The 24,652-nt window shown below is 37.5% G+C and overlaps 1 protein-coding gene across 8 annotated transcripts in view; it reads left to right on the top strand.

The window, feature by feature from the left end:
* Positions 1–24,652, top strand: part of Ankib1 (ankyrin repeat and IBR domain containing 1) — a 157,441-nt gene that overhangs the window by 128,041 nt on the left and 4,748 nt on the right. For 4 of the 8 annotated variants that reach the window (XM_057765633.1, XM_057765571.1, XM_057765590.1 and 1 more), the window contains 9 exons: positions 3,453–3,583; positions 13,926–14,060; positions 15,460–15,546; positions 15,776–15,842; positions 17,959–18,104; positions 18,948–19,126; positions 19,949–20,000; positions 21,968–22,082; positions 23,327–23,383. In XM_057765633.1, coding sequence (XP_057621616.1) covers positions 3,453–3,583; positions 13,926–14,060; positions 15,460–15,546; positions 15,776–15,842; positions 17,959–18,104; positions 18,948–19,126; positions 19,949–20,000; positions 21,968–22,082; positions 23,327–23,383 — 969 coding nt within the window. The remainder of the gene's footprint in view (positions 1–3,452; positions 3,584–13,925; positions 14,061–15,459; positions 15,547–15,775; positions 15,843–17,958; positions 18,105–18,947; positions 19,127–19,948; positions 20,001–21,967; positions 22,083–23,326; positions 23,384–24,652) is intronic. The other 4 variants (XM_057765607.1, XM_057765617.1, XM_057765599.1 and 1 more) reach the window with 3 other exon arrangements.

Raw genomic sequence — 24,652 nt, 5'->3', positions numbered from 1 at the left:
AGAAAAAGTATTTAAAAAATACCAGAATTCAGTTCAGAGGATTTCATATAAACAATTGACTAGTCTTTTAAAGCGCTAAATTGATTCTGTTGTGTTTAATCAGAGTAAGAAGTGGGTATAGTTATTGTCTGGTGAAATGGTAAATTTACAAAATTTGCAGACCATTTATATATTCATTAAATGAAACAAGTCTTTAAGAGTGTGTGGTCTGTATACAAGTGCATATAGAGGGATGTGCATGTGTGTGTGTGTGCACTGGCTGTATACATTGTGGTTCTACTAAAGAGGCTTAGATTCTGTCATGCTCTGACGCTATTAAATGAAGCTAATATTTCTTATCACGAGACTCTAGCACATCAAATTATTAACAATACAAGATCAAGGTATATAAGACATATATATATATATATATATATATATATATATATATATATATATATATATATATATAGCTTAGAGGAAGAGTTTGAAAACCAGTGGAGTAAGAAAACTCACTGATGGGACATGCATCACAGCTGCTCAGAAGGGTGGGTTCAAAGAAGTGGATGCACAGAAAGCAAATCCCCCAGAAGTTTCATTACAGTAGCAGTTAGTCAGTTCCTAATCACCATCATACAAGCCCTAGAATGTAATTAGAAGTGAGCCTTCTTGGGCTGAAGAGGTGGCTCAGAGGGTAAGAGCACTGGCTGCTCTTCCAGAGGTCCTGAGTTCAATTCCCAGCAACCACATGGTGGCTCACAACCATCTGTAATGAGACCTGGTGCCTTCCATGCCAGCAGTACATTGTATGCTTAATAAATAATTAAATATTTTTTTTAAAAAAAGTGAGCCTTCTCTCTAAGAGTGGAAGAAAAGTGCTCTGTTGTGCTTCATACAGCGGCTTTGTTTGCATGGCATTGTGCTTTATGTGTTAAAACAATGAACAATACGGATCATAAGAATATGCTAGAATCTCTAAACTAAAAATAGTGTTGATATTGAAAAGAGAAGAAAGGCTCTTTCTTTTAAACAAGAATCAGATGCTTTAAATATGTTTAGATTTTACAGCATTGCCTCTACAGCTTGACCACACTAGCGATTATGAGTTCCTTCTCAGATTCCTCTTCTCACCAAACAATGTGAGTTCTCCTCACCAGCCTTTTCCTCTCAAGTTAGAAACTGGTATGACCTAGTCACCTCACTAGTGCTGCTGTTTCTCTTTGCTATGTGGAATTAAAAACCAGTATTGTATAGGCAAAAGCTGGTGCTGTAGTGTTGTAGATGCAGACATATAGAGGTAGCTTGTGGGATCAGTGCAGCAAAACAGCTCCTCTCTGCTGCCAGGTTCCATGGAAAGGCAACTCCTAGTAGCCAACCCTTGTTCACATTTAGAGCCACTTTCTAAGGATCAGTTAGCCCCAATCTCTGTCTTTTTTTCTTTTTTTTGTCTTGTATGTAAGAACTGGGGAAACATTCCTTGCTTTGGACAATACAACTCAAACCTTACTTACTGTACCTTCTTTTAGAGAGTGCATGGAATCAAAGCCTTGACTTGAATGGCCACTTACAGTGACTCTTATGTGACTTTCCTGACATCATTTTCACTACAGAAAAAGTAAGGCTGCCCAGTGCAGAGGGAGAAAAGAAAAGACAACCCACAGATCCCTGCCATTCTTACAGGACAAACAGAATTTTAATTTTACTTTTTAAATTGTTAGGGGGAAGTTAAAATGGAATGCTTAGAATCTTTAAAAACCATAATATTCCTTAAGATCACAGATGAATTTAAGAAGACAGTTGATAAAGGTGGTGTGGGACAGGCACTTCTCCACCGAGCCATACATCCCTAGTCCCTTAGAAAAACCTGCCAAGTCGTAAAGGACTTCACACTGTTTACTAAAGCGATTTGATTTTTTTTTTAAGATTTTTTTATTTATTATGTATGTTTCTTCCTTCATGTATCCTGCAGTACAGAAGAGGACACCAGATCTTATTACAGATGGTTGTGAGCCACCATGTGGTTGCTGGGAATTGAACTCAGGACCTCTGGAAGAGCAGCCAGTGCTCTATTCCTCTGAGCCATCTCTCCAGCTTTTATCTTGTAGTCCTTTTGTTAAGGAGAAGCAAATGAAAGATTAAAAGCAGAATTTTATTTTTCAAAGATCACTCTGTAGTCAGTGTTGTTGAAAGTGGGAAGGAGAAGGAACTGCGAAGAAGGGTTAGTTTCCTGTGTGTCTATTGTCCAGGCAAAAGATGTGGAGGCCACTAGCTCAGACAACAAAGAGTGGGGATGGAAAGGACATGGAAGAGTCAGGAGTGGAGTCAGTGATGTGCTGTGAGTGAGCTAGCCAGAGGGTGTTGAAGACAGTCCACCCAGTAGACTAAGTCTGAGCTCTCTAGATGACTTACAAGCATGGGTAAATAAAAGAACTGATGTTTACTTTTAGGCATATACCCTTGGATCTGTTTATCTGAAATAATCAAAGATTTAAAAAAAAAAAACAAAAAAAGGAAGAAAAAAGAAAACAATGGTGCTCTTGTGTATTTGCAGCACTCTGAAGGCTGAAAGCCAAATTCTGGGTTTGTAGGTGGCCTGGACGATGCATAGCAAGTTATCTCACAAAACAGATGTTGGTGTTTAATAATTTCCACTAGGAAAAATTCCTGATAATTTTGTTTGCAACTAACCTGTTTTAGAAAGTATAGTTCAGGGCCTAGAGAGATTTTTCAATGGTTAGGGACACTTGTTGCTTCTGCAGAAGATGTGGATCCCAAACCCAGAAGGTAACTCACAATCATCTACAACTCCAGTTGCAAGGGATCCAACACTCTTCTGCAGGCACCAAGTTGCATGTGATACACATACATGCAGACAACATAGTCATGCACATAGAACAAAATAAACATCTAAAATAATTAAAATCTATATAAATTATAGTATAGCACAATGGTTCTCAACCTTTGGTTACTTGTATGTGAGTGTATTTGCGTGTGAGCAGACCTGCCAGGAGACAGACAGAAGAACATATTTTGATTCCTAAGAAATATATGTTTTGGTTCTGTCAGAACTATGTTTTCTGATGGTCTTAGCTGACCCCTGTGAAATGTTCTTTTAACCCCCAAATTGAGAACATTAGATCTAATGTAGTCATTCTAAAATTTTCTTGGGTATAATAGTTAATTTAAACAAAGCACATACATTTTTAAATAAAAAAAAACTTTGATTCTTCCCCACTTTATTTGTATAGATTTATAGAGAAATCTCATTTCAAGTACATTTTCTAAGAATAATTTTGGAACAGAAGTCCTTATATTATTAAAATTGAAGTAATTGTAAAAGTTTCTTCATAAACACTAATATGAAAAAAAATACATTATTACACTGGAGAGACAGCCTGCAAAGAAAAGTCTAGTTCCACCTGGAGTCATATGCTTAATAATACATTTTTATGTTTGTCCTCTGTATCTTAAAGTTGTCGGAGTCAGTGAAGCCTATGAGGATGCTGCCAATTGTCTGTGGTTGTTAACTAACTCCAAGCCTTGTGCAAACTGTAAGTCTCCAATACAGAAGAATGAAGGCTGCAATCACATGCAGTGTGCCAAGGTAAGGTGCTGGCATGTGTTTCCATGCTTTGTGGTTAAAAGTCTTAATTTAGTTTGTACTACAAGATGATATTCTGGTAATAAAACCATCAGCTAAATAAATAATTCAGTTCGTTGCTACGTTGAAAAATTTAAATGCCTCCAGAGATCTACCTGGCTGAAACATTTAGGGGCTTGAAAGGAAGTCTGTGATCTTTAGATCTCAGTGTAGAAAAGAAGCTATCTGCATTGTTGTTGTGTCTTAATCTTGGAATTAGGTTAATATTTTATTAACTCATGCCTCTGTTTCAGTGTTTTTTTAAAAATTGTAATGATGCTTTTCGTTTTCTCCCTTTATTTGAAGTGGTTTTAAAATATTAAGATATTGTATTTTTTTCTCATTTAGAATGTAAAAGAAATTAAAATAGTTAAGACTAATAAAACGTTGCTCTAAGAATCACTTGAGCGGAGCATTGGTTGCACACACCTTTACTCCCAGCACTAGGGAGACAGAGGCAGGTGGATCTCTGTGAGTTCGAGGCCAGCCTGGTCTACAGAGCTAGTCCCAGGACAGGCTCCAAAGCTACAGAGAAATGCTGTCTTGGGGAAAAAAAAATCACTTGATTTTTTTAATCCTTAAACCAATTATCATTGTATTACAACTTGCAAAAGAATGGAAATTACAAAATTATCTTACAAGTTTGCATTATAATAAAATTAATGTAAAGAAATGTACTTTTTGAGCCAGCAGTGATTCCCTAAGTGGTAGAAGGAAACAACATACTGTTTTTTTTTCTGAGAAAATTACTCAAAAGTACTTAACAGTTTAAGAACTGAACAAAATTATTTTTTCTAATTATGGCCTCATGTTTAACTCCATATTTGTTTCGTTCTTAGAAAATGTGGTATAAAATTCCTAAATGTGCACAGAAGTATAAATTGATCATAAAAAATCAGCAGTTGGCTGTTGAGGTAGACTCCAGTATTCCCTTTCTGTCCTTTCATGAATATGAATAACTGGAGGAGCAACTTCATGAACTAATCAGTACAAACGTATGTTGCTTGAGATTCGCTAGGGTTTAAAACATTTACACGATCTGTAAATTTAAGAACCTTATTTGTATACTTTTTGAATTTTTCAGATTGAAAATATAAGCTGAGTTGGTCATGATAGCAGATGGCCTTAATCCCAGCACTCTATAGGCAAAGGCAGGCAAATCTTTGCAACCAGCCTGGTCTAAATAGCAAGCTAGTAGTTAGAGTTACACAGTGAGACCCTGTATCCAAAAAGAAAGAAAATAAACTGAAGAGTGGTGTTCTTATTTTGACATAGAAAACTTACCTAGATAATAGCTTCAGTGCACACAGTTGAATCCTCTTAGAATATTTTTCAAGTATGCAAATAAAACATGTCATGAAAAATTGAATCCATGCTGAAGTGCAAACAATGTCATTATCTGCCTAGGCTTTTGATGCTTCAGTGTGAATTATGATTTAATAGACAGTTTGCATTGTCTGAGATTCAATGGGTTAAACATTTTTTTAAATGGCATGTTTACTCATATGAAAATAAACTAAGTTATTTTTTAAATACTTTTTTCATTTCCCCTTAGAAAACTTTTTGGTTTTGCATTTTTAATTAGAATGCTGTATCATAACCCCACCCACCCCACTCCACCCTACCACTTTTCTCCCCTAGCTCCTCTATGGTTTGACAGTGGAATCAGGAGGCCTGGTGGCTAAGGTTTCTTCTCTAGATCCACTGAGCATCCTCCTTTGACTTAGGCTCCTTCTCCTATTGTCCCTACTTAGACTTCTGAGACCCTGGAAGCCTGGGACCTTTGACCCCTAGTAGGAGAGGAAAGAGCTGGAGGCTGTAAGCAGAGGATCACAAGTTCTCTCTCCTCAGCCCACAGGAATACCCTGACTCTGTCTAGTGGCCTTTAATTAGGCACCTGCCACCATCCAATGCTTCTTGGTGTCTAAGATTCAGGATTAGAAGCATAGAAAGATGTATCAGAAGTTAAAGAGTATTTACTGTACAATAATGAGGACTGGACTACAGATCTCAACACCATGTAACATGCCAGGCATCCTACAAATGCCTGTAACTCCAGCTATATATCCAACATCTTCCGGCTTCTTCACTTACCCCAAACCATGGACCTGTACAGGCATGTGCATACAAGCGCACATACATGTGCATATATTAACACAGACACATACACACATTTACATAAATTAAAACAAATTTCTTTTGTAATTAGAGGCTTCTCTTCCACCCACCAGTTCCCAATTCACCACTCTGAGGCTTAATATTAATTACACACTGTTTGGTCAATGGCTCAGTCTTATTACCAACTCAACATTTGCACCTTAAGTTAACCCATTTCTGTTAATCTAATGTGACTGTGACATTACTTCACATCTTGTTCTCTGGCAGCTCCTAGTGGCTCTCAGACTTCACCTTCTTTCTCTCTGTATCAGTTTGGATTTCCCACCTAACTATATTCTGCCCTATCATAAGCCAAAGCAGATTCTTTATTAACCAATGGTAATGTATCATATTCACAGCATACAGAAGGGTATCCCACACCATCTCCCCTTTTCTAATTAAAAAGCAAGGTTTTAACTTTAACATAGTAAAATTACATATAACAAAACCATGTATCAAACAAGAATTACAGTTACGATATTTAGTCTATTTGTATTTGTCAAAATTAAAGAAAATACTCTATCCCATCTTTGTGAGTCTAAAGTTTCATATATAATTTATCTTTTATCATAACTAAGAAAAGCTATAATTATAACTGTCTAGTCTTTGACTCCATCAAAGACCCCAGAAGGATATGATATTACCTGAGTAACTGGGAAGTGCATTGTAATCAACTTCCAAGGCTCTAGAAATGACAAAGATTATCTGGCTGCTTGGACAATCACCCAAAGTTGACCTATAACATTGGGGCCTAAAAGCCCATGGTATCGAGCAGACTTTTAAATGAAGCAGGAAATTTGTAAAACTGTAACATTGGCAGGTTGTCAGTCATTTTCCTCTGTGTCCTACAGAATGTTGGCAGTTTCTTCTGTGAAGCAGAAACCCTAAAGGACCATCCCACTTTGTTTTGACAAAGTTTCCTTTTTCCTCTGGGTCCTGCATATCAACTTTATAAAGCATGCAGTCAAGAGCAAGAGCAGTTTCTTTTTTTTTTTATTAAATTTATTTATTTATTTATTTATTTATTTATTTATTAAAGATTTCTGCCTCCCATTACCGCCATGGCCTCCCATTTCCCTCCCCCTCCCCCAATCAAGTCCCCCTCCCTCGTCAGCCCTGAGAGCAATCAGGGTTCCATGCCCTGTGGGAAGTCCAAGGACCACCCACCTCCATCCAGGTCTAGTAAGGTGAGCATCCAACCTGCCTAGGCTCTCACAAAGCCAGTACGTGCAGTAGGATCAAAACCCAGTGCCATTGTTCTTGAGTTCTCAGTAGTCCTCATTGTCCGCTATGTTCAGCAAGTCTGGTTTTATCCCATGCTTTTTCAGACCCAGTCCAGCTGGCCTTGGTGAGTTCCCGATAGAACATCCCCATTGTCTCAGTGTGTGGGTGCACCCCTCGCTGTCCTGAGTTTCTTGCTCGTGCTCTCTCTCCTTCTGCTCCTGGTTTGGACCTTGGGGTTTCAGTCCGGTGCTCCAGTGTGGGTCTCTGTCTCTGTCTCCTTTCATCGCCTGATGAAGGTTAATATTCAGGAGGATGCCTATATGTTTTTCTTTAGGTTCACCTTCTTATTTAGCTTCTCTAGGATCATGAATTATATGCTCAATGTCCTTTATATATGGCTAGAAACCAAATATGAATGAGTACATTCCATGTTCCTCTTTTTGGGTCTGGCTTACCTCACTCAGGATAGTGTTTTCTATTTCCGTCCATTTGCATGCAAAATTCAAGAAGTCATTGTTTTTTACTGCTGAGTAGTACTCTAATATGTATATATTCCATACTTTCTTCATCCATTCTTCCATTGAAGGGCATCTAGGTTGTTTCCAGGTTCTGGCTATTACAAACAATGCTGCTATGAACATAGTTGAGCATATACTTTTGTTGTATGTTAGGGCATCTCTTGGGTATATTCCCAAGAGTGGTATTGCTGGGTCCAGGGGTAGATTGATCCCGAATTTCCTGAGAAACTGCCACACTGCTTCCCAAAGTAGTTGCACAAGTTTGCATTCCCACCAGCAATGGATGAGTGTACCCCTTTCTCCACAACCTCTAAGAGCAGTTTCTTGACCAAATGGCGACCCTTGACAAACTAAAAGCAAACTTCATAAGGAGCTTCTTCAGTGCCCATCTATCTCATGAAGTAATCGGTGCTGCCAGGAGCAGAAATCTTTTACTGTCAAGGAAAGTCTAAGTTCTTAAAATACTTTAAATGCTATATTCTGTAGGTCTTTGAAGCATTTGAAGATTACCTATCCATCTGAAATATATCTTTGCATATCTAGAAAACCTAACTAATATAACTGTAAGTTTAAGTATTATAGATGACTATTAATTTGTATTTTTAACTATACATTACGTTTTTTTTGGTTTTGGCTGGTTTTAGTTTTGTTGTTTGTTTGTTTGTTTGTTTGTTTGTTTGAGATAAGATTTCTCCGTGTAACAGCCCTAGCTGTCCTGGAACTAGCTTTTGTAGACTAGGCTGGCCTCAGACTCATAGAAATCTGCCTACCTCTGCCTCCCGAGTGCTGGGATTAATGACATGTGCCACCACTACCTGGCTTATATATTTTTAAATGTACCACATAAACATAATACCTTAACCAAGAGTAGAAATATACAGAGTATAGCAAAATTGACCTTAAATTTGTATCAATATACAAAAATCCTTTAAACAAGAATAGAAACATATATACAGTGTAACAAAATTGAATTTATATCACTATACCTAAATGATGTGGGAGTTCCCTCTGTGTGATGTGATCACCATTAATGAATAAAGAAACTGCCTTGGCCTGTTGATAGGGCAGAACTTAGGTAGGCAGGGGTGACTGGACTGAATGCTGGGAGAAAGAAGGGCGGAGTCAGAGAGATGGGATGGAGCTTCTGCCACCAAAGTTAGACATGCCGAAACTTTACTGGTAGGCCACGACCTCATGGTGATACACAGATTAATGGAGATGGGTTAAATTAAGATATAAGAGTTAGCCAATAAGCAGTTAAAGAAGTATTTTAATTAATACAGTTTCTGTGTGGTAATTTTGGTTTGGGGCAGCTGGGACAAACAAGCAGCCCCTCCTCCTACACCAAAATCCATGTCAATACAAAATATCTGATATTAATAGTTGTCTTTTTATCTTATATTCCTGTTTTCCTCTAAATATAATAACCATTCATAACCTACCAAATAACCAAAGATTATCCATACCCCCCAAAATTCTTATGAGTGAGACATTGTTTTCTCCTGCTGTCTGTGGGCAAAGTATCTTTAGGGTCCCTGATAATATTTTTAGACAATGATCAAGCCCTGAGAAGACCAGTTATAATCTTTGTTGATAGATATCACCTCTCAAAGTTCAGGCGGTCTCCCTAGACCAAATCTGGAACAAATCCATAACCTTTTGTTTCCAAAACCAAAATGGCTTCTCCAAAGTAATGCTTCTTTTAAGTTCCATTTTACAAATATATTTTTGACATCTGTTTTAAAGTTAAGGCATTTTTAAAATATTTAGGTTGGCGTATTTTTTCAGTATCTTTTTCAATCCCATGTCTCTCGGCAGCTGTCCCTTGTCATCTTATCAGCCATTAAAAAGTTCAAAATCAGAGCGGTGGTGGCACACGCCTTTAATCCCAGCACTCGGGAGGCAGAAGCAGGCGGATCTCTGTGAGTTCGAGGCCAGCCTGGTCTAGAAGAGCTAGTTCCAGGAAAGGAACCAAAAGCTACGGAGAAACCCTGTCAAAAATCAAAAAAAAAAAAAAAAATCAAAATCAATATAGTACTTGCTATACAGGATCCAGACTCCTTGTGTATTTTCTATCATTACATGACTTTTTTTCTTTTGTATTATTTTTGCCATCTCTTTAAAGACTTTTATTTTTTAAACTTTCTTTTTATAGCTCTCTCTCCCAAGCCTACGTACATTTTTAAAACACAGTGACCACTTTAGAGGGTTTTGTTTTTTTTTGTGAATCTGTCTTTATTACGTATCTGTAATCATTGTTTGATTACTGGTTTATGCTGGTAAGGATAACCAACACTATGTCAACAAGCAACACACTTACGTGCCACCCCAGTGCTGCCATTGGCCCACTGTATGAGAAAACGGAAAATCTACCACGCAGTGTGATTAGCCTCTCTGTACCGAGGCCTGTGTGAGACTTCGGAAACCCACCACGTCACTTAGCTCAAGGCGGCTGGCGCTGGCTCTATCTTGCACACAGCTGTTGTTGCAGTCTCTGTACTGCTTCTGGCATGAAACGGTAAAACTAGGAAGCCCAGTTTAGATCCATTTCTGTGCATTTAGAACTTCCCTCATTTTTTTTCCTCAGGCCCTATGGAAAACCTCACATTGGCATGCCATTTGTAACTGGAGGTTTCTCTCCCACTCGCCAGTTCCCAAATAACCACTCTGAGGCCTAATATGAATTACAAACTGTTTGGCCAATGACGCAGGCTCATTACTAACTAGCCTTTACATCTTAAATTGACCCATTTCTAATAATCTGTATTGCCACATGACCATGGTGTTGTCTCACATCTTGTTTCTCTGGCAGCTGCAGCTGCTATTATCTCTCAGACTCCTTCTTTCTCCCTTTATCTGTTTGGATTTCCCACCTACCTCTATTCTGCCCTGCCATAGGCCAAAGCAACTTCTTTATTAACCAATGGTAATAAAACATATTTACAGCATACAGAGGGGTATCCCATATCACTCTTTTAAATTAATCTTCTCTTATACAATACATTCCAACTACACCCTCCCCTCCTTCTACTTCTCCCAGGCCCCCTCATCATCCCTCTTCCCCAGATCCTCTACTCTTCCAAAAAAGACCAGGCTTCCCAGCGATATCAACCAAACATGGCGAGACTAGGCACAAATCTCTTTTTCCCTTCAGAAAGGAGCAGGCCTCCCAGGGATATCTCTCAAACATGGCATATCAAGTTACAGTAAGGCTAAGCACCTCCCTTCATATAAAGGCTAGACAAGAGAAACCAGTATGTGGAAAGGGGTCCCAAGAGCTGACAAAAGACTCAGAGATACCCTCACTCCCACTGTTAGGGGTCCCATCCCATAAACACCCCAAGCTAAACAACTCCAGCATGTATGTAGATGATCTGGCACAGAGTCATCCCTCTGGCTCCTACAGTCTTTCCTCCCACCTTTCTGCAGGATTCCCCGATCTCTGAGGGGAGGTGTTCTCCAATTTGGGCTCTTTTTCCACCTAATAATGTTTGACTGTGGGTCTCTGCATCTGCTCTCATCAGCTGCCTGAGGAAACCTCTCTGATGATGATTTGGCTAGGCACCAATCTCTGAGTATAACAATATTGTTAGGAATAATTTTTTTTTTTAAATTTTTCAGCCCTGTGTGATTCTACCTTAGGTCTCTGGGCTATCCAGCCTCAATCTGGTTCTCGGCCATCCAGACATGTCAGTCATGGGTTCCCTCCTATTGCATGGGCCTCAATTTAGACCAGTCATTGGTTGGCCACTCCCTCAAGCTGTAAGCCATCTTTGCCCCAGGACAGATTATAGATTGAAGGTTTTGTGGTTGGGTTGGTGTCTCAGTCCTACTAATGGAAGCTTTGCCTGATTACTAGGAGTCCTCGCCAAAGTCACCTTCATGGATTCCAAGGAATTTCCACTGCACTAGGTTTCCATATTGCCACACAAGTGCCCCCCACCAATTCCAGTAGTCTCTTCCCCCTCACTTGATCCCTCCTCTTCTCATCCCTATCTGTTCCTCAGTCCAACAGCCAAATCTATTTTATTTCCCCTCTCCAGGGAGATCCATGCGTCTTCTCCTAGAACCCTCCTTATTACCTAGCCTCCATAGCGCTGTAGATTATAGCGTAATTATGCTTTACTTGTGTGCATGAGTCTTTCTGTGTCTGAGTTACCTCACTCAGGATGTAAATCTTTCATTCTTAAATAAAAAAGTATTAACATATAAAAGTATTAATAAAGTTATGTATTGTTTTTCTACTATAATTGGTAATGTCTAGTTGATTTATGAATTTTTGAGAAATAAAGTCACATCACAGAGTATTTGTATCAAAGCAGGCACAAAATTTGGTTTTATCAACCAGGAAAAGAATTTGTATAGAGCTTTGAAACAAATTCACAATTTATTGAATAAATGCCTAGTAAGTGCTAAATGAATGCAAAGAGTTTAATTCAGTTCACTCTCCATGACTACAGGGAAACCGAAAAGTAGTGAAGAAATAGAAGCTATAGAGAAGTGTCATAACTACTACTGTAGATACATGTATGTATCCAAAATAAATCCTGCAGCAGTGGTCTTCTCCTGAGAGACCATGGATCGTCAGAGAAAAGCAAGCTAATAATCTTTAAGTGTTGGCTGTTATAATCAATAATTTTAAATGATTATTGTAATCAAAGAAGATAAAAAATTAGACCAAGTAATAGTCTTAATCATAGAGAATAAATTTGAAATTAATTATGAAGTTATTAAAGACCATGAAAATATTTAATCTTTCAAATAAATTAAAGAACTTATGGAAATAACAATACCATTATCAGAGCACATTATCAGAGCCTGAATGTTACAGCTAAAACCATTATAGTCTTGTTCATTTAAAACAATACAAAATAAACAATAAATTGAGGATGTGGTTCTGGCTTTTTAAAAAGAAAATTAAGAAATACCAGTAAGAAGCTTTTTAAGACAGAAAATAATTTTTAAAAATAATGACCAGTGTGGCAAAAAAAAAAAAATCCAAAAGGTTGTTTTTGTTTTTGTTTTTTTGTTTTTTTTTTTTTGCTTTTTTCGAGACAGGGTTTCTCTGTGGCTTTGGAGCCTGTCCTGGAACTAGCTCTTGTAGACCAGGCTGGTCTTGAACTCACAGAGATCCACCTGCTTCTGCCTCCCACGTGCTGGGATTAAAGGCATGCCCCACCACCGCCCGGCCCAAAAGGTAGTTTTTAAAGAAAAATGAAGGTAAACTAAGCTAACATAACAAAGCAGGTAGTTGAAGGATTTCAGATATACAATAAAGGAAGAAAAGAGAATTAGAGAACCAGAATATTAATATAGAGATTAGAAGCAACCAATAACAAGAAATGAGACTGTAAAACCTAGAAATATGAACATAAAGTACCTGAACTTCAAAGCTGTGTGTAGTGGCACATACCTGTGGTCCCAGCATTCACATGCTGAGGCAGAAGAGTCATGAATACAAGGCTAACCTGAGCTATGGTAGAAGACCCTGTCTCAAAAACAAAGCAACACTATCACATTTACAGATGGCATGATTACATACTAGAAAACTTACAAGAATCAACTGAAAAAGTACTACCAGGAACAAAAATTCAGCTTAGTAACAAAATACAGAATTAATGTGCAGAAAATAATAACCTCATATCTCCTAACAACATCTAGATGGAATATATAGACCTTCTGAATCTAGAAATGAGCTTAATAAATATACAAGGCTTTTGTTGAAAATATTTTTAAAATCCTCTTTAAGACAAAAATGGCAAACAAATAGAAACACAACATTTTAAATAAAAAGATGCAAACAAAAATGCAAGCAGCTTGTTCTTGTGCTTCTGTAATTCAGATATTCAACTGGCAAATCAGAATAAACTTAGTTAGGAAACCTTGAAAACTCCCATAGGGGGAAGTAGCCTTGTAAGATTATACGCTGTGAAGCTGCAGTAGTTGAAACACTCTGGTACTGCATGTGAATACAGAGAGTATGAAGTAGAATAGAAAGCAAGCCTAGGAAATAGATGCATACATAGGGATTTAATGTGTGGTAATGGCAATATATAATGAATGAAAAAACATGAAGTATGTAGAACATGGTATTGCAATAACTAGACAGCTCTACAGTTGAGTTCATACTGGAGAAGGTATACCCAAGATTTTAAAGTTTAAACAATAAGCAAACCAGTACAAGAAGTCCTGGTAAAAGAATCAGAAGACTGTAGACTTGAAATGGGAAGATCTTTTGATGCAGAACCCATAAGCATGAAAAGATGAATTTTTTTTTTTTTTTGGTTTTTTGAGGAAAAGATGAATTTTTACATTATACTTTTGTCATCTTTTAATTGTGGTCTACTTAATGAGTGACTTTTTAAATTAGTTTATGGAGATACCCACATGTGCGTTTTCTTTTACAGTGCAAGTATGACTTTTGCTGGATCTGCCTAGAAGAATGGAAGAAACATAGTTCTTCCACTGGTGGTTATTACAGATGTACTCGCTATGAAGTCATTCAGCATGTAGAGGAGCAATCCAAGGAAATGACTGTAGAGGTAACGCCTGCCTGAGCACTTTCTGTCTAAGCTACTGTTGGAGAGAATTCCCTGTCTTTATCATGATAAAGCATTGCTTTGAATACACATAGAGTACCCTTGAAACAAAAGCACTATCAACTGGGAACTTTTTTCCTTTAAAATTTTCCTTTTTTTATTTTGATGAAGATAAGAAAAATCCAGTTCCAGTCTGTCTTTGTAAAGATTTAAAACCAATTTTAACATAATATTAGCAATATAGTATTGTGTTATAACATACGTCTTTTTTTCAGTCAGGCACAAGGAGGGAATTTTTTTTTAATTGATTATTTTATGTGTGTGACTGTTTTGCCTGGATATAAGTTTGTACAATACGCATGCCTGCCTGGAGCTCACAGAGACCGGAAGACAGTGTCAGTCACCTAGGACTGGAATTACAGGCAGTTGTAAACTGCCATTTGTGTGCTAGAAACTGAACCTGGATCTCTGGAAAAGCAGGTGGTGCTCTTAATCACTGAACCATCTCTCCAGCCTTAATAGTTGTTTTATTATATTCGTCTTATAGATTAGGTGGGTTTTTTCATTGTTTATTTTATGTACGTGGGTGTTTGCCTGAATATATGTCTATGCACCATGTACATACCTTGTGTCCACAGTCAGGGTGCTAGATTCCCCTCGAGCTAGAGTTACAGATGTTTGTGAACCGCCATGTGGCTACTAGGAATCGAACCTGGGTCCTTTGGAAGAACAGCCAGTGCTCTTAACCACTGAACCATTTCTCTAATTTTCTAGTCTAGACAGCTTCAACAACAGAAATTTAGCCAGGCAGTGGTGGCGCACACCTTTAATCCCAGCACTGGGGAGGCAGAGGCAGGCGGATCTATGTGAGTTTGAGCTCATTCCAAAGCTATAAAGAAACCTTGTCTCAAAAGAAAAGAAGAAAAAAAAAAAACTTTCTCCCATGTAGTGATTACAAAGCCCCACCTAACTCGTTCTTGGTGAGGGAGCTCATCTTAACCTGCCAACAGGCCCCACTTTCTGGTCATGATGACTGGGAAATAGAACAAGAGATCTCTGGCAGCATTTGCATTAAGATAGAGCTGTAATGGTCTCACTTAACCTGTCACCTCCTCATGGATCTTGTCACCACGTAAAAGTACATTTTGTTTTAGGGCGTCAATGTGAATTTTGAAGGAATACAAATCTTCTATAGCAGTGAACCATACAATCAAATATTAAAGATGTGGAGTTATCACCAAGACTACAAACAAGCACCTTTAAAAGTATAGGTCATTATATTCTAGCAACAAAATAGCACATTTGCATGAATTACTACCCATTACTAATAAGACATAAATCCCACTAAAACCAATTTTAATATAGTTTTAACAAAAGTCATTAATGTACTTTTGTTTCCTAGGCTGAGAAGAAGCATAAACGGTTTCAGGAACTTGACAGATTTATGCACTACTACACGAGATATAAAAACCATGAGCACAGTTATCAGGTATGTCCCAGATCATCACAAATGAACTAAAACACTGTGAAGAGTGAAGAGTCTGGGTGTGGTGGTACATGCTTTTAATCCCAGCGTTCAGGAGGTAGAGTTAAGTGCAAGGCCAGCCTGGTCTACAGAGCAGAGCAAGTTTCAGGACAGCAAGTGCTGCACAGTGAGACCCTGCCTTTAAAATAAATAAATGAATGAATATTTAAATTATTTATTTCTGTTCCTTTAGTTAGAACAACGCCTTCTTAAAACAGCCAAAGAAAAGATGGAACAATTGAGTAGAGCTCTCAAAGAAAGTAAGTTCTCTATTGTGTGTGTGTATATGTTGTGTGTGTGTTTGTTAAGACAATTCAGTGGTGATGGTAGATGGGAAGGCCCCTGAAGGAGGACAGTAGATCCCGTGAACTGCTTCTGCCATTGTCCTAAGTTCTCTCAAGCCCTGCGTGCATGTTAGCGTATTAGTGTCTATCGGAGACTCCTAATGTGGACTCCGCTGTTACCAGACAAAACCACACCGTAATCTTGCTTCCCCTGTGCCAGCACTGGTGCTCTAGTGTTGGCAAAAGTGAACGGATCCTAAGGGTCTTCCAGGAGGAGAAAAGTATACATGTTGCCCAATCATCACATACCTGAGTACTCAGAGCTGCTTCAGATATCATAGATTTGGGGGAGAATTGAACTCAAGAAGCAAAGTCTTGAGAGGGCCCAACTTGTGAGTATTCACACCAGCTACACAGAGCATAAGTTCTACTATGCTTGTTTTTGAGGGTTCATAGTTTATATATTAAAAGCACATTTCAAACATAAAAGTGTAATCTCTTATATTTATCTCAGTTCATAAAGTAATTTGCACCTATATTCTTTTTTGTGGAAATAGTTTGCTAATAAGACATTTAAAAAGTTAAATAAATTAGTGGAGGCAAGCGTCACTCCTGGTCTGGTCTCCTTGTTAATTATTAGTGTGTAAACTGTAGAGGTTGGTGACTCTACTGGACTAATACAAACTCTAGAAATGTTCTTATGAGGCAGGAAGAAAAAAGTCTCACAGGTGCATATTTCCTCGTGTTTAGAACTGTGTCTGACATAACAATAAACAGTAAGTGCAAATTATTGCTTTTATTCATATTAGAGATTCCAGGCAGCAGAGAAAAGCTGAAAATTAGAAGCTGTAACAATTGGAAAATGAAACAGTCTGCTTCTTAGACATTTCACGTATTATTATGATGGAAGGCAAGGGGTGCTGAGTTCCTTTTGCTTTTTATATTTTACTACACATACCTAGAGACATAGTGTACATGTAGCAGGGTTTCTCTTAGGCCGCCAACCAGCCCCAAATCATGAGATGGAGACTTATTATTAATTATGAGTACTTGGCCTTATCTTACATTGTCCCACTAGCTCTTAAAACTTAAATTAACCTGTTTGACTTCATCTACTTTTTCCCTTGGGGCTTTTCTCCTCCCTCTCCCTTCCTCCCTTCCTTCTCCCTTCCTCCTTTCTTCCCTTCCTCCCTTCCTCTTTTCTTTCCTTCCTTTCTTCCTGGCCTACTCCATGTCTGGCTGGCTATGAGCTACCTGGTCCTGGGCATCTCCCTCTCTTTCTCCCTTGTTCTCTTTTCTTCTCTTTTTCTTTCAAGCTTATATTTCTCCTACTACTTATTTCTCTCCATTCACCAGTCCTGCCCATCCCTCTACTGCTATTGGCCATTCAGCTTTTTATTAGACCAATCAGGTGTCCTAGGCAGGCAAAGTAACACATCTTTCCATCATTAAACAAATGCAGCCTAAACAAATGTAACACATCCTTGCCTAGTTAAACAGATATTCCACAACATGACTGTAGATATATTTGGATGTTCCATGTCAGTTTGTACATGCATGTGTGTTATTTTCCTAATGGTGTGCTGAATTTGATATTCACTAATACTTCAATTTAGATTCTACAGCTTAATTCTGTCTCATTTATAGTTTAAAAATAGAATCTTATGATGATATCTTGGTGTTATTCTGCCAAGACAATTTCTTCTCTATCCCCCGTACTCTTCCTCCCTTCTTTTCTACTTTACTTTTAGTTAGCCAGTTCCTCAGCATTTATTTTTTTCTTTACAATATTGCTTTTACAGAGGAATAATTATGATTTTTTTAAGCGAGCAACTTAACAAAAGCATTTATACAAATTCTACAGCAGCAAAATTTAAGTCATGGATAATCTATTTTTATGAAGTAAGCATCTTTGGGTGGACCCAGAGCTATACTATTTCCTGACCATATTAGAAGACACTTCAGGAAAATATGTGTTCGTGGCTTCTGGGCTGCAGGGGCCTGTACCTTTCACACAAGTGTTTATCTAGGATTTTAGTTCAGTCAAACTATATATTTGCAGAAACATTCACTGTATTCAATTGCTTTGCAGCTGAAGGAGGCTGTCCAGATACCACTTTCATAGAAGATGCGGTGCATGTGCTCCTAAAAACTCGACGCATCCTCAAGTGTTCTTATCCATATGGATTTTTCTTAGAACCTAAAAGCACAAAGAAAGAAATTTTTGAACTAATGCAAGTAAGATGCTATTTTAAATTGTTTTGACTTTAAGTGTGAGTAGTAAAACAGTTTTGTTTATATTTTAAATAACTTTACATAAAGGGAAAAGTACCTTAATGAACTAAATTTTCTTTGTGTTTAAATTTGTCAATGTGAGTTTGAATGAGTTCTGAACTATGTAACATTTCTATAAGCATGAGTTTATTTCAGACTGGTCACGGTAGAATGTGGCCTATTTCTTATTAAAAAATGGAGGTTTTATATTTAGAGATGAAACAAACTACATTGCATACTTGAATAGAAAGTTAATCTTTGCCATTTTATTTCAGAAGTAGAACTCAGAAAGTTACATATTTAAAACAAAAACTCCTAAGCCAGTCCCAAACTCACCAAACTCATTACATCATCCTGTAATTGGAGGCCACCACAATTTTCTGGTGATTTTTATTCTGAACTTTTAAGCTGCCCTCCACTGATTTATATTCTGTATTTCTTTTAAAGCCACAGCAGTCTTGCCTTGTTCATACCTCATTTCCACTGCAGCAGCCGTGTACTGGAGTATGCAATGCCCTGAATATACTGCACATTTGTTCTAAATGTGTCTTTCTCTACTACTTGGAGATTTGCACCCACTACCTTATTGTGTTTATCAATGGATGCTATTTCCTTGCATTCATGATGACTTAAAATATCATGCTTTCATAACCTGAAAAATATACAAAATAGAAAGAATGTTAAATGAGAAATTGTTTCAAAATGTAATTTCTGACTTCAAAAGAATTTGACTTGACTACGAAACCAGATATGCTTTGTGTCTGCTTACCAACCATTCAGCCTCCTCTACGTCTCTCCTTTCTGTAGACAGACCTAGAAATGGTCACTGAAGACCTTGCCCAAAAAGTCAATAGGCCTTATCTCCGTACCCCCCGCCACAAAATCATCAGAGCAGCTTGCCTTGTGCAGCAGAAAAGGCAAGAGTTCCTGGCCTCTGTAGCTCGTGGAGTTGCTCCCGCAGACTCACCAGATGCTCCCAGGCGCAGGTAAAAATTTGTGCAATATAGAAACCTCGCTGGTTTGAGCCGCCAGTGCCAGGACTTTTCTTAAAATCGTGCTGTCATTCATATTTTTGGGAGTTATTTATACTTACAATATGGGTATCTGATAAAAATATGTTGTTTTGGTGATATTTTCTTCTTAATACAATTTTTTTCAAAATGATTTTGCTTGTCTATCATTGTGCAGCTCTCCAGACTAAATAAGGTTAGCTTAATTTCACATATTAGAATTCATAATCCAGAGTATTCTGACATGTGATTTCAAAATGGGAATGACAGTCATAAACATCTTAAGGTGTAGAATTTGGAATCTTTGCCAGCTTGCTGTGTTCATATTTGTATTTTGGTATTAGGAAATTAAAAGTCTGGTATTTTAAGACTACTTTAGTGGTCTGAATTAATCCTTTAAAGAGAAGTTGGTTTGTTTATTTTATTTCACATTATCTTCCATTGCTTGTGCCGCAATAAATTAAAGCATTTTTTTCTTATAATTATAGCACTAGAAAGTCATTTGTCCTTATTTTTACATAAATATTTATGGTTAAATATCTTTTATACTTATGAAATGAAAATGCAATTAATCAGAATATTTTTATGTTACATGGTTATTTTTATTTTCTCCATCATTTTGCACAAGTGTAAAGCAACTTAGTATTTGAGAAAATAATGGAAGTAATTATATTTTAATAGTTGGATCTGCCTGAGTTTGGCAAGTTATAAGCAAATAAGCATTTTAAAGGGTAAGAATCTGGTTATAATATTGCAGTACCGATAATGAATCAAACAGTATGTCTAATTTCTTTGTAGCTTTGCCGGTGGAACATGGGATTGGGAATATTTAGGATTTGCATCACCTGAGGTAATTGTTTTTCTGGGGTTTGGAGTTATCTCCATGGTTTTTCTTCATGCAACCCCACTTGCATTTGCATCCTCACCTGTTTAAATCCTCTGAGATCAGAAATGCTTTTTCTTTCTTCTGTAACAGAAATGCCCTGGCAGAGTCTGCCTTCAGCTCTTCCTTATATTGGAGTCTAACAGTACATTCCCCTTTCACTGCTATTAATTACTACATAGAGTTTAGTCAAATTTATAGCATAAATATTTAGAACATCTTCTAGTTTGTTAGTAGAGATGTAAATTTTATGTATAAAAATGTATAGTTGTGAGTTGTGGCCTGGTAGTGATATAATACCACCAGGCTGTCCCGGAACTTGTTCTGTAGTCCTGGCTGGCCTATGAACTCAAGAGATCCACCTACTTCTGCCTCCTGACTGCTGGGATTAAAGGCATACACCACCATGCCTGGCGTAATAAACCATTTTTAAAAACAAGGAAATTGTAGAACAATTGGTACTCTAAATAAAAATATGACCTAGTAAAAATCTTGGTCAGGTAGCTGTTTTCCCATATTTAAATTGGCACTGCCACTGTTGTATCTGAGTTTAGAATTATTTTAACATTTCTTTCCATTTCTGTTTCCTTTGTGATTTATAAAATAGTACATCATTAATTCTTGAGTTTAATTCTTGTAATGAGGAGGGCAAATGGTGAAAAGGCCTGTGCCTTGTTTAAACCAAATGCAAATCTCAGCTGCTGAGGACATTTGTAATCACCTGAAAGCTTTTTGATTTAGGTATATGCAAGAAAATAGTGACATGAGACAATTTTAAATGCACTTAAAAATAATTGTATTGGATAATAAATTGTAAAAATAATATTAATAAATAACTTTAGGAATGTGCTAAACTGTAGCTCAGTGATAGAGTGTTTGCGTAGCATACCCTAGGTTCAGTTTCCAGCCACACCGATTGGTAGGTAGGTAGGTAGGTAGGGAGACAGACAGACAGACAAATAGACAGATAGATAGACAGGTAGAATTAGATATATAAAGATAGATCAGATAGATGGGCTGTATTGGCCAGATGGATAAAGTATGAAAGTCTAGAATATCTAACTTGGTCTCTTACCCCTACTACTTTCACTATAAGCACTTTGAATAACTCTAAAGTAACTGGGATATTCACAGGCCTGAGGATCTTCATGTTAACCCTGGGAGATTCAACAGTGATTCTCTAAAGTCTGCTGCTGTACACCGTGGCCTCTCTTTGACTCTCATTTCCCCTATTTCTGTAGCAGATATTCTTAGATCATAGCCTTTGGTAGTAACAAACTTATCATAAACTATTACCATAAATGTAAAACAAATGTATGGACATCTTGTTTTAGTCTGTCTTCTTCTAAAATACTACGTAGTGAATACTCCTATGTTGTAACTAACCTGGGCATTGAATAATGAGAAAAGAAAACTCAATGATGTATTTGAAAGCTAGCATGTAACATACTTCTTTTCAGCTATACTTTTGACTTGTGAGTTGATAAGTAGTAGTCACAAAGACTCTCTGGCTTACCAGTATTTCTATCTGGTTTTCCTGCTGCCGTCCCCCTCCTCTTCTTCCCCACCTATACTTCTTGCATATGTCACAAGCACTTAGAAACTAGACCCCCAGAGAACCTATACTGTGATTAACATTACTGTGATATCAATGGTAACTTTAGGTAACAAGACCCTTGAAGTAACAGTTAGAGCTCTGGAGTTTGCAGGTGTCCCGGTAGAAGCATCTGTGACTGTTAGAAATTTTGCATTTTGCTTTCTGCCTTTTTTATTTCCTTGGCTTGGCTAAACTTAAAGTTCCCTTTTCTAAAGTAAGTGATTTTATAGTGTGTGTAAAATCATACATTTTTTTTCCTCCTGGAGGAATTTTTGTTTTATTTACATTTTTACAATTTGCATGCTCTCCTGTATTTTATAACCTTTGGTTTATGCAGGAATATGCTGAATTTCAGTACCGGAGGAGGCACAGACAACAGCGCCGTCGAGGAGACGTGCACAGTCTGCTCAGTAACCCTACAGATCCTGATGAACCAAGCGAAAGCACTTTTGGTGAGCTCCTGGCATGGCAGGTATCATAGTCTCTTAGAAAACCATGGCGTTGAGGAATCAAGTAGGAACATCCTAGGTTTATCGCACCTATCTCTGCTGTGTAACTTTAATCAAGGCACTTACGGTCTCTGTCTTCTTTATTCTAAAATGAGCATCCAGTTAGGACATGCAGGTAAAGCACTGTGGCTGCTCAGAAAGGGAAGCTCTTGATACCATTAGGATATGCTTCAGTTTTTTTTTTCTGCATTTAATTGGACTCTTAAGGTGAGATGCATCCTACCAGAATAGGAAACAGTGAATAAAAGATTCAAATTTCTCAAGGGATCATGTTCCCAGAAGCATTCTTAAACAGGATTATTTTAAATATTTGACTTTAAAAATGTTAAAAATATTCATTAAACGTACCTAGACTTATAGGCAGAGGCTGCTTGTTTGATTCCCAGCCACCTAGGCCCGAAACAACCACACACAAACTGGATTATTACAACATTTCTTGACCTATTAGCTTATGAATATTTCTAGCTAGCTCTTATATCTTAAATTAACCCATCTCTATTAATCTGTGTATCTCCACATGGTTGTGGCCTACGGGTAAGGTTCCATTTGGTGTTCATTATCTGTCTCCTGCAGCATCTAAATTCTCCCTGACTCTGCCTGCTCTCTCTATATATTTCTCTTCCAGTCTGGCTTTACTCTGTTAAGCCATTGGCCGAAAGCAGCTTCTTTATTAATCAATGACAATAAAACATTCACAGCATATATCACCTCCCCTTTTCTGTCTAAATTAAAAGGAAAGTTTTAACTTTAATACATTAGATACAACAAAACTGTTATCAACCAAGAATTAGTTACAATATTTAGTCCATTTGCATTTGGTAAATTAAGAAAAATAGTCTATCATCTATCTTATCTTTGTGAGTCTAAAGTTTTATATCTAATCTATCTTTTATTATAACTAAGGAAAACTAACTAGAACTATTTATTCTTCAACTCCATCAAAGACCCCAGAAGGATATAATATTACCTAAGTTAACAGGAAGTGCGTTGTAAGCAACTTCCAAAACTCTAGAAATGACAGAGACATCTCACTGCCTGGCCAGTCACCCAAAGTTCTTTTATAACATTGGGGCACCCATCTTCAGCCCATAGTATCCAGCAGACTTTTCCATGAAGCAGGAAATTTGAAGATCTCTTATGCCTTCTATTGGCAAAGTTCATCAGTTGCTTTCTTCTGTATCCTGCAGAATGTCTGGCAGACTCTTTCATGAAGCAGGAACCCCGAAGGACGGTCTCACTTTTAGGCAAGTTCAGCAGTCATTTTTCTGTGGGTCCTGCATGTCCAGTTCATACAGCATAACATCAAGCAGTCCAGGCAAGAGCAGTTTCTTGCCCAAACGGCTAACAAACTCCATCAGGAGCCTCTTCAGTGACCATCATCCTCTTGAAGTAGATTGGTGCTGCCAGAAGCAGATGTGTCTCATTATCATGAAAAGTCTTAAGTTCATAAAACATTTTAAATGTCATATCCCTTAGGTCTTTGAAAGGTTTGAAGATTATCTATCTAACCTAAATATATCTCTAAATATCTAGAAACCTAACTAACATGACTACAAGCTTGACTATTATAGATGATTATTTATTAATAATAATGTATTTCTTAATTATACATTATATTTTTAAATGAGCTGCACAAGCATAATACCTTAATCAAGAGCAGAAATATACATATAACAAAATTGACCTAAAATTTGTATCAGCAGACCATGATCCATACCAACGCAAATTGTTCAATCTATAGCATATCCCCCTTTAAATGTAAATAAACATAAACAATCATTTAGGGAATTTAGGATTGTTGTCTAGACTACTTCCTGCTGATTGGGAGGTGGCGCTATTAATCAGGTCTGTCATGGGATATCCTGTGTGGTAGGTCCATCTTGGCCAGCAGTCCTAAAACCAACATGGATGTTAGATCATCTAGGCCATTGTTTCAGGGGGTCTTCTTTGATCAAACCCACAGGTTCTCATCCTCTGTAGAAACAAAAGTAGAACCTCTTTTCCAAAGCAACATATCCTTAGCCCTAAATTTTGAAGTCAAGATACCTTTAAAATATATATGTTGGTTTAGCTTAGCAGCACATATAATGAAATGTCGCTCTGTACTTTACTCAAATATACATAATCCAGATTCTCTATGTATATTCCATTTTAATATGGCTTATTTTTCTTACTCTATTACTTTTTCTACAAGTTTAATATTTATGCCTTTAATCCAAGACTGTTTGTACTCTTTTATATTACAACTGTCTACACTCTTTTTCCTCTCTCTCTCAAGCCTACATACATTTATCCAACACTGTGACCCATTTAGAGGTCTTTTCTATCTGAATTTGTCTTTATTGCGTGTGTATCTGTAATTAGTTTTTAAATGACAGGCATTGCCAGGACCCACTCCACAGCACTGCCTGTTGGCTCCACCCAGTCCAACATGGTGGTGAGAGTCATGCACATTGCCCCAGCTCCAGGGTTGTAGCAGGTCTGTGTCAACATTAAGCTATTTGTAACACACT

This window comes from Chionomys nivalis, chromosome 1 (genome assembly GCF_950005125.1).
Source record: "Chionomys nivalis chromosome 1, mChiNiv1.1, whole genome shotgun sequence".
In the NCBI taxonomy this organism is placed as follows: Eukaryota; Metazoa; Chordata; class Mammalia; order Rodentia; family Cricetidae; genus Chionomys; species Chionomys nivalis.
Note: the sequence above shows the minus strand (reverse complement) of the source record. Positions and strands in the feature narration are given on the sequence as shown.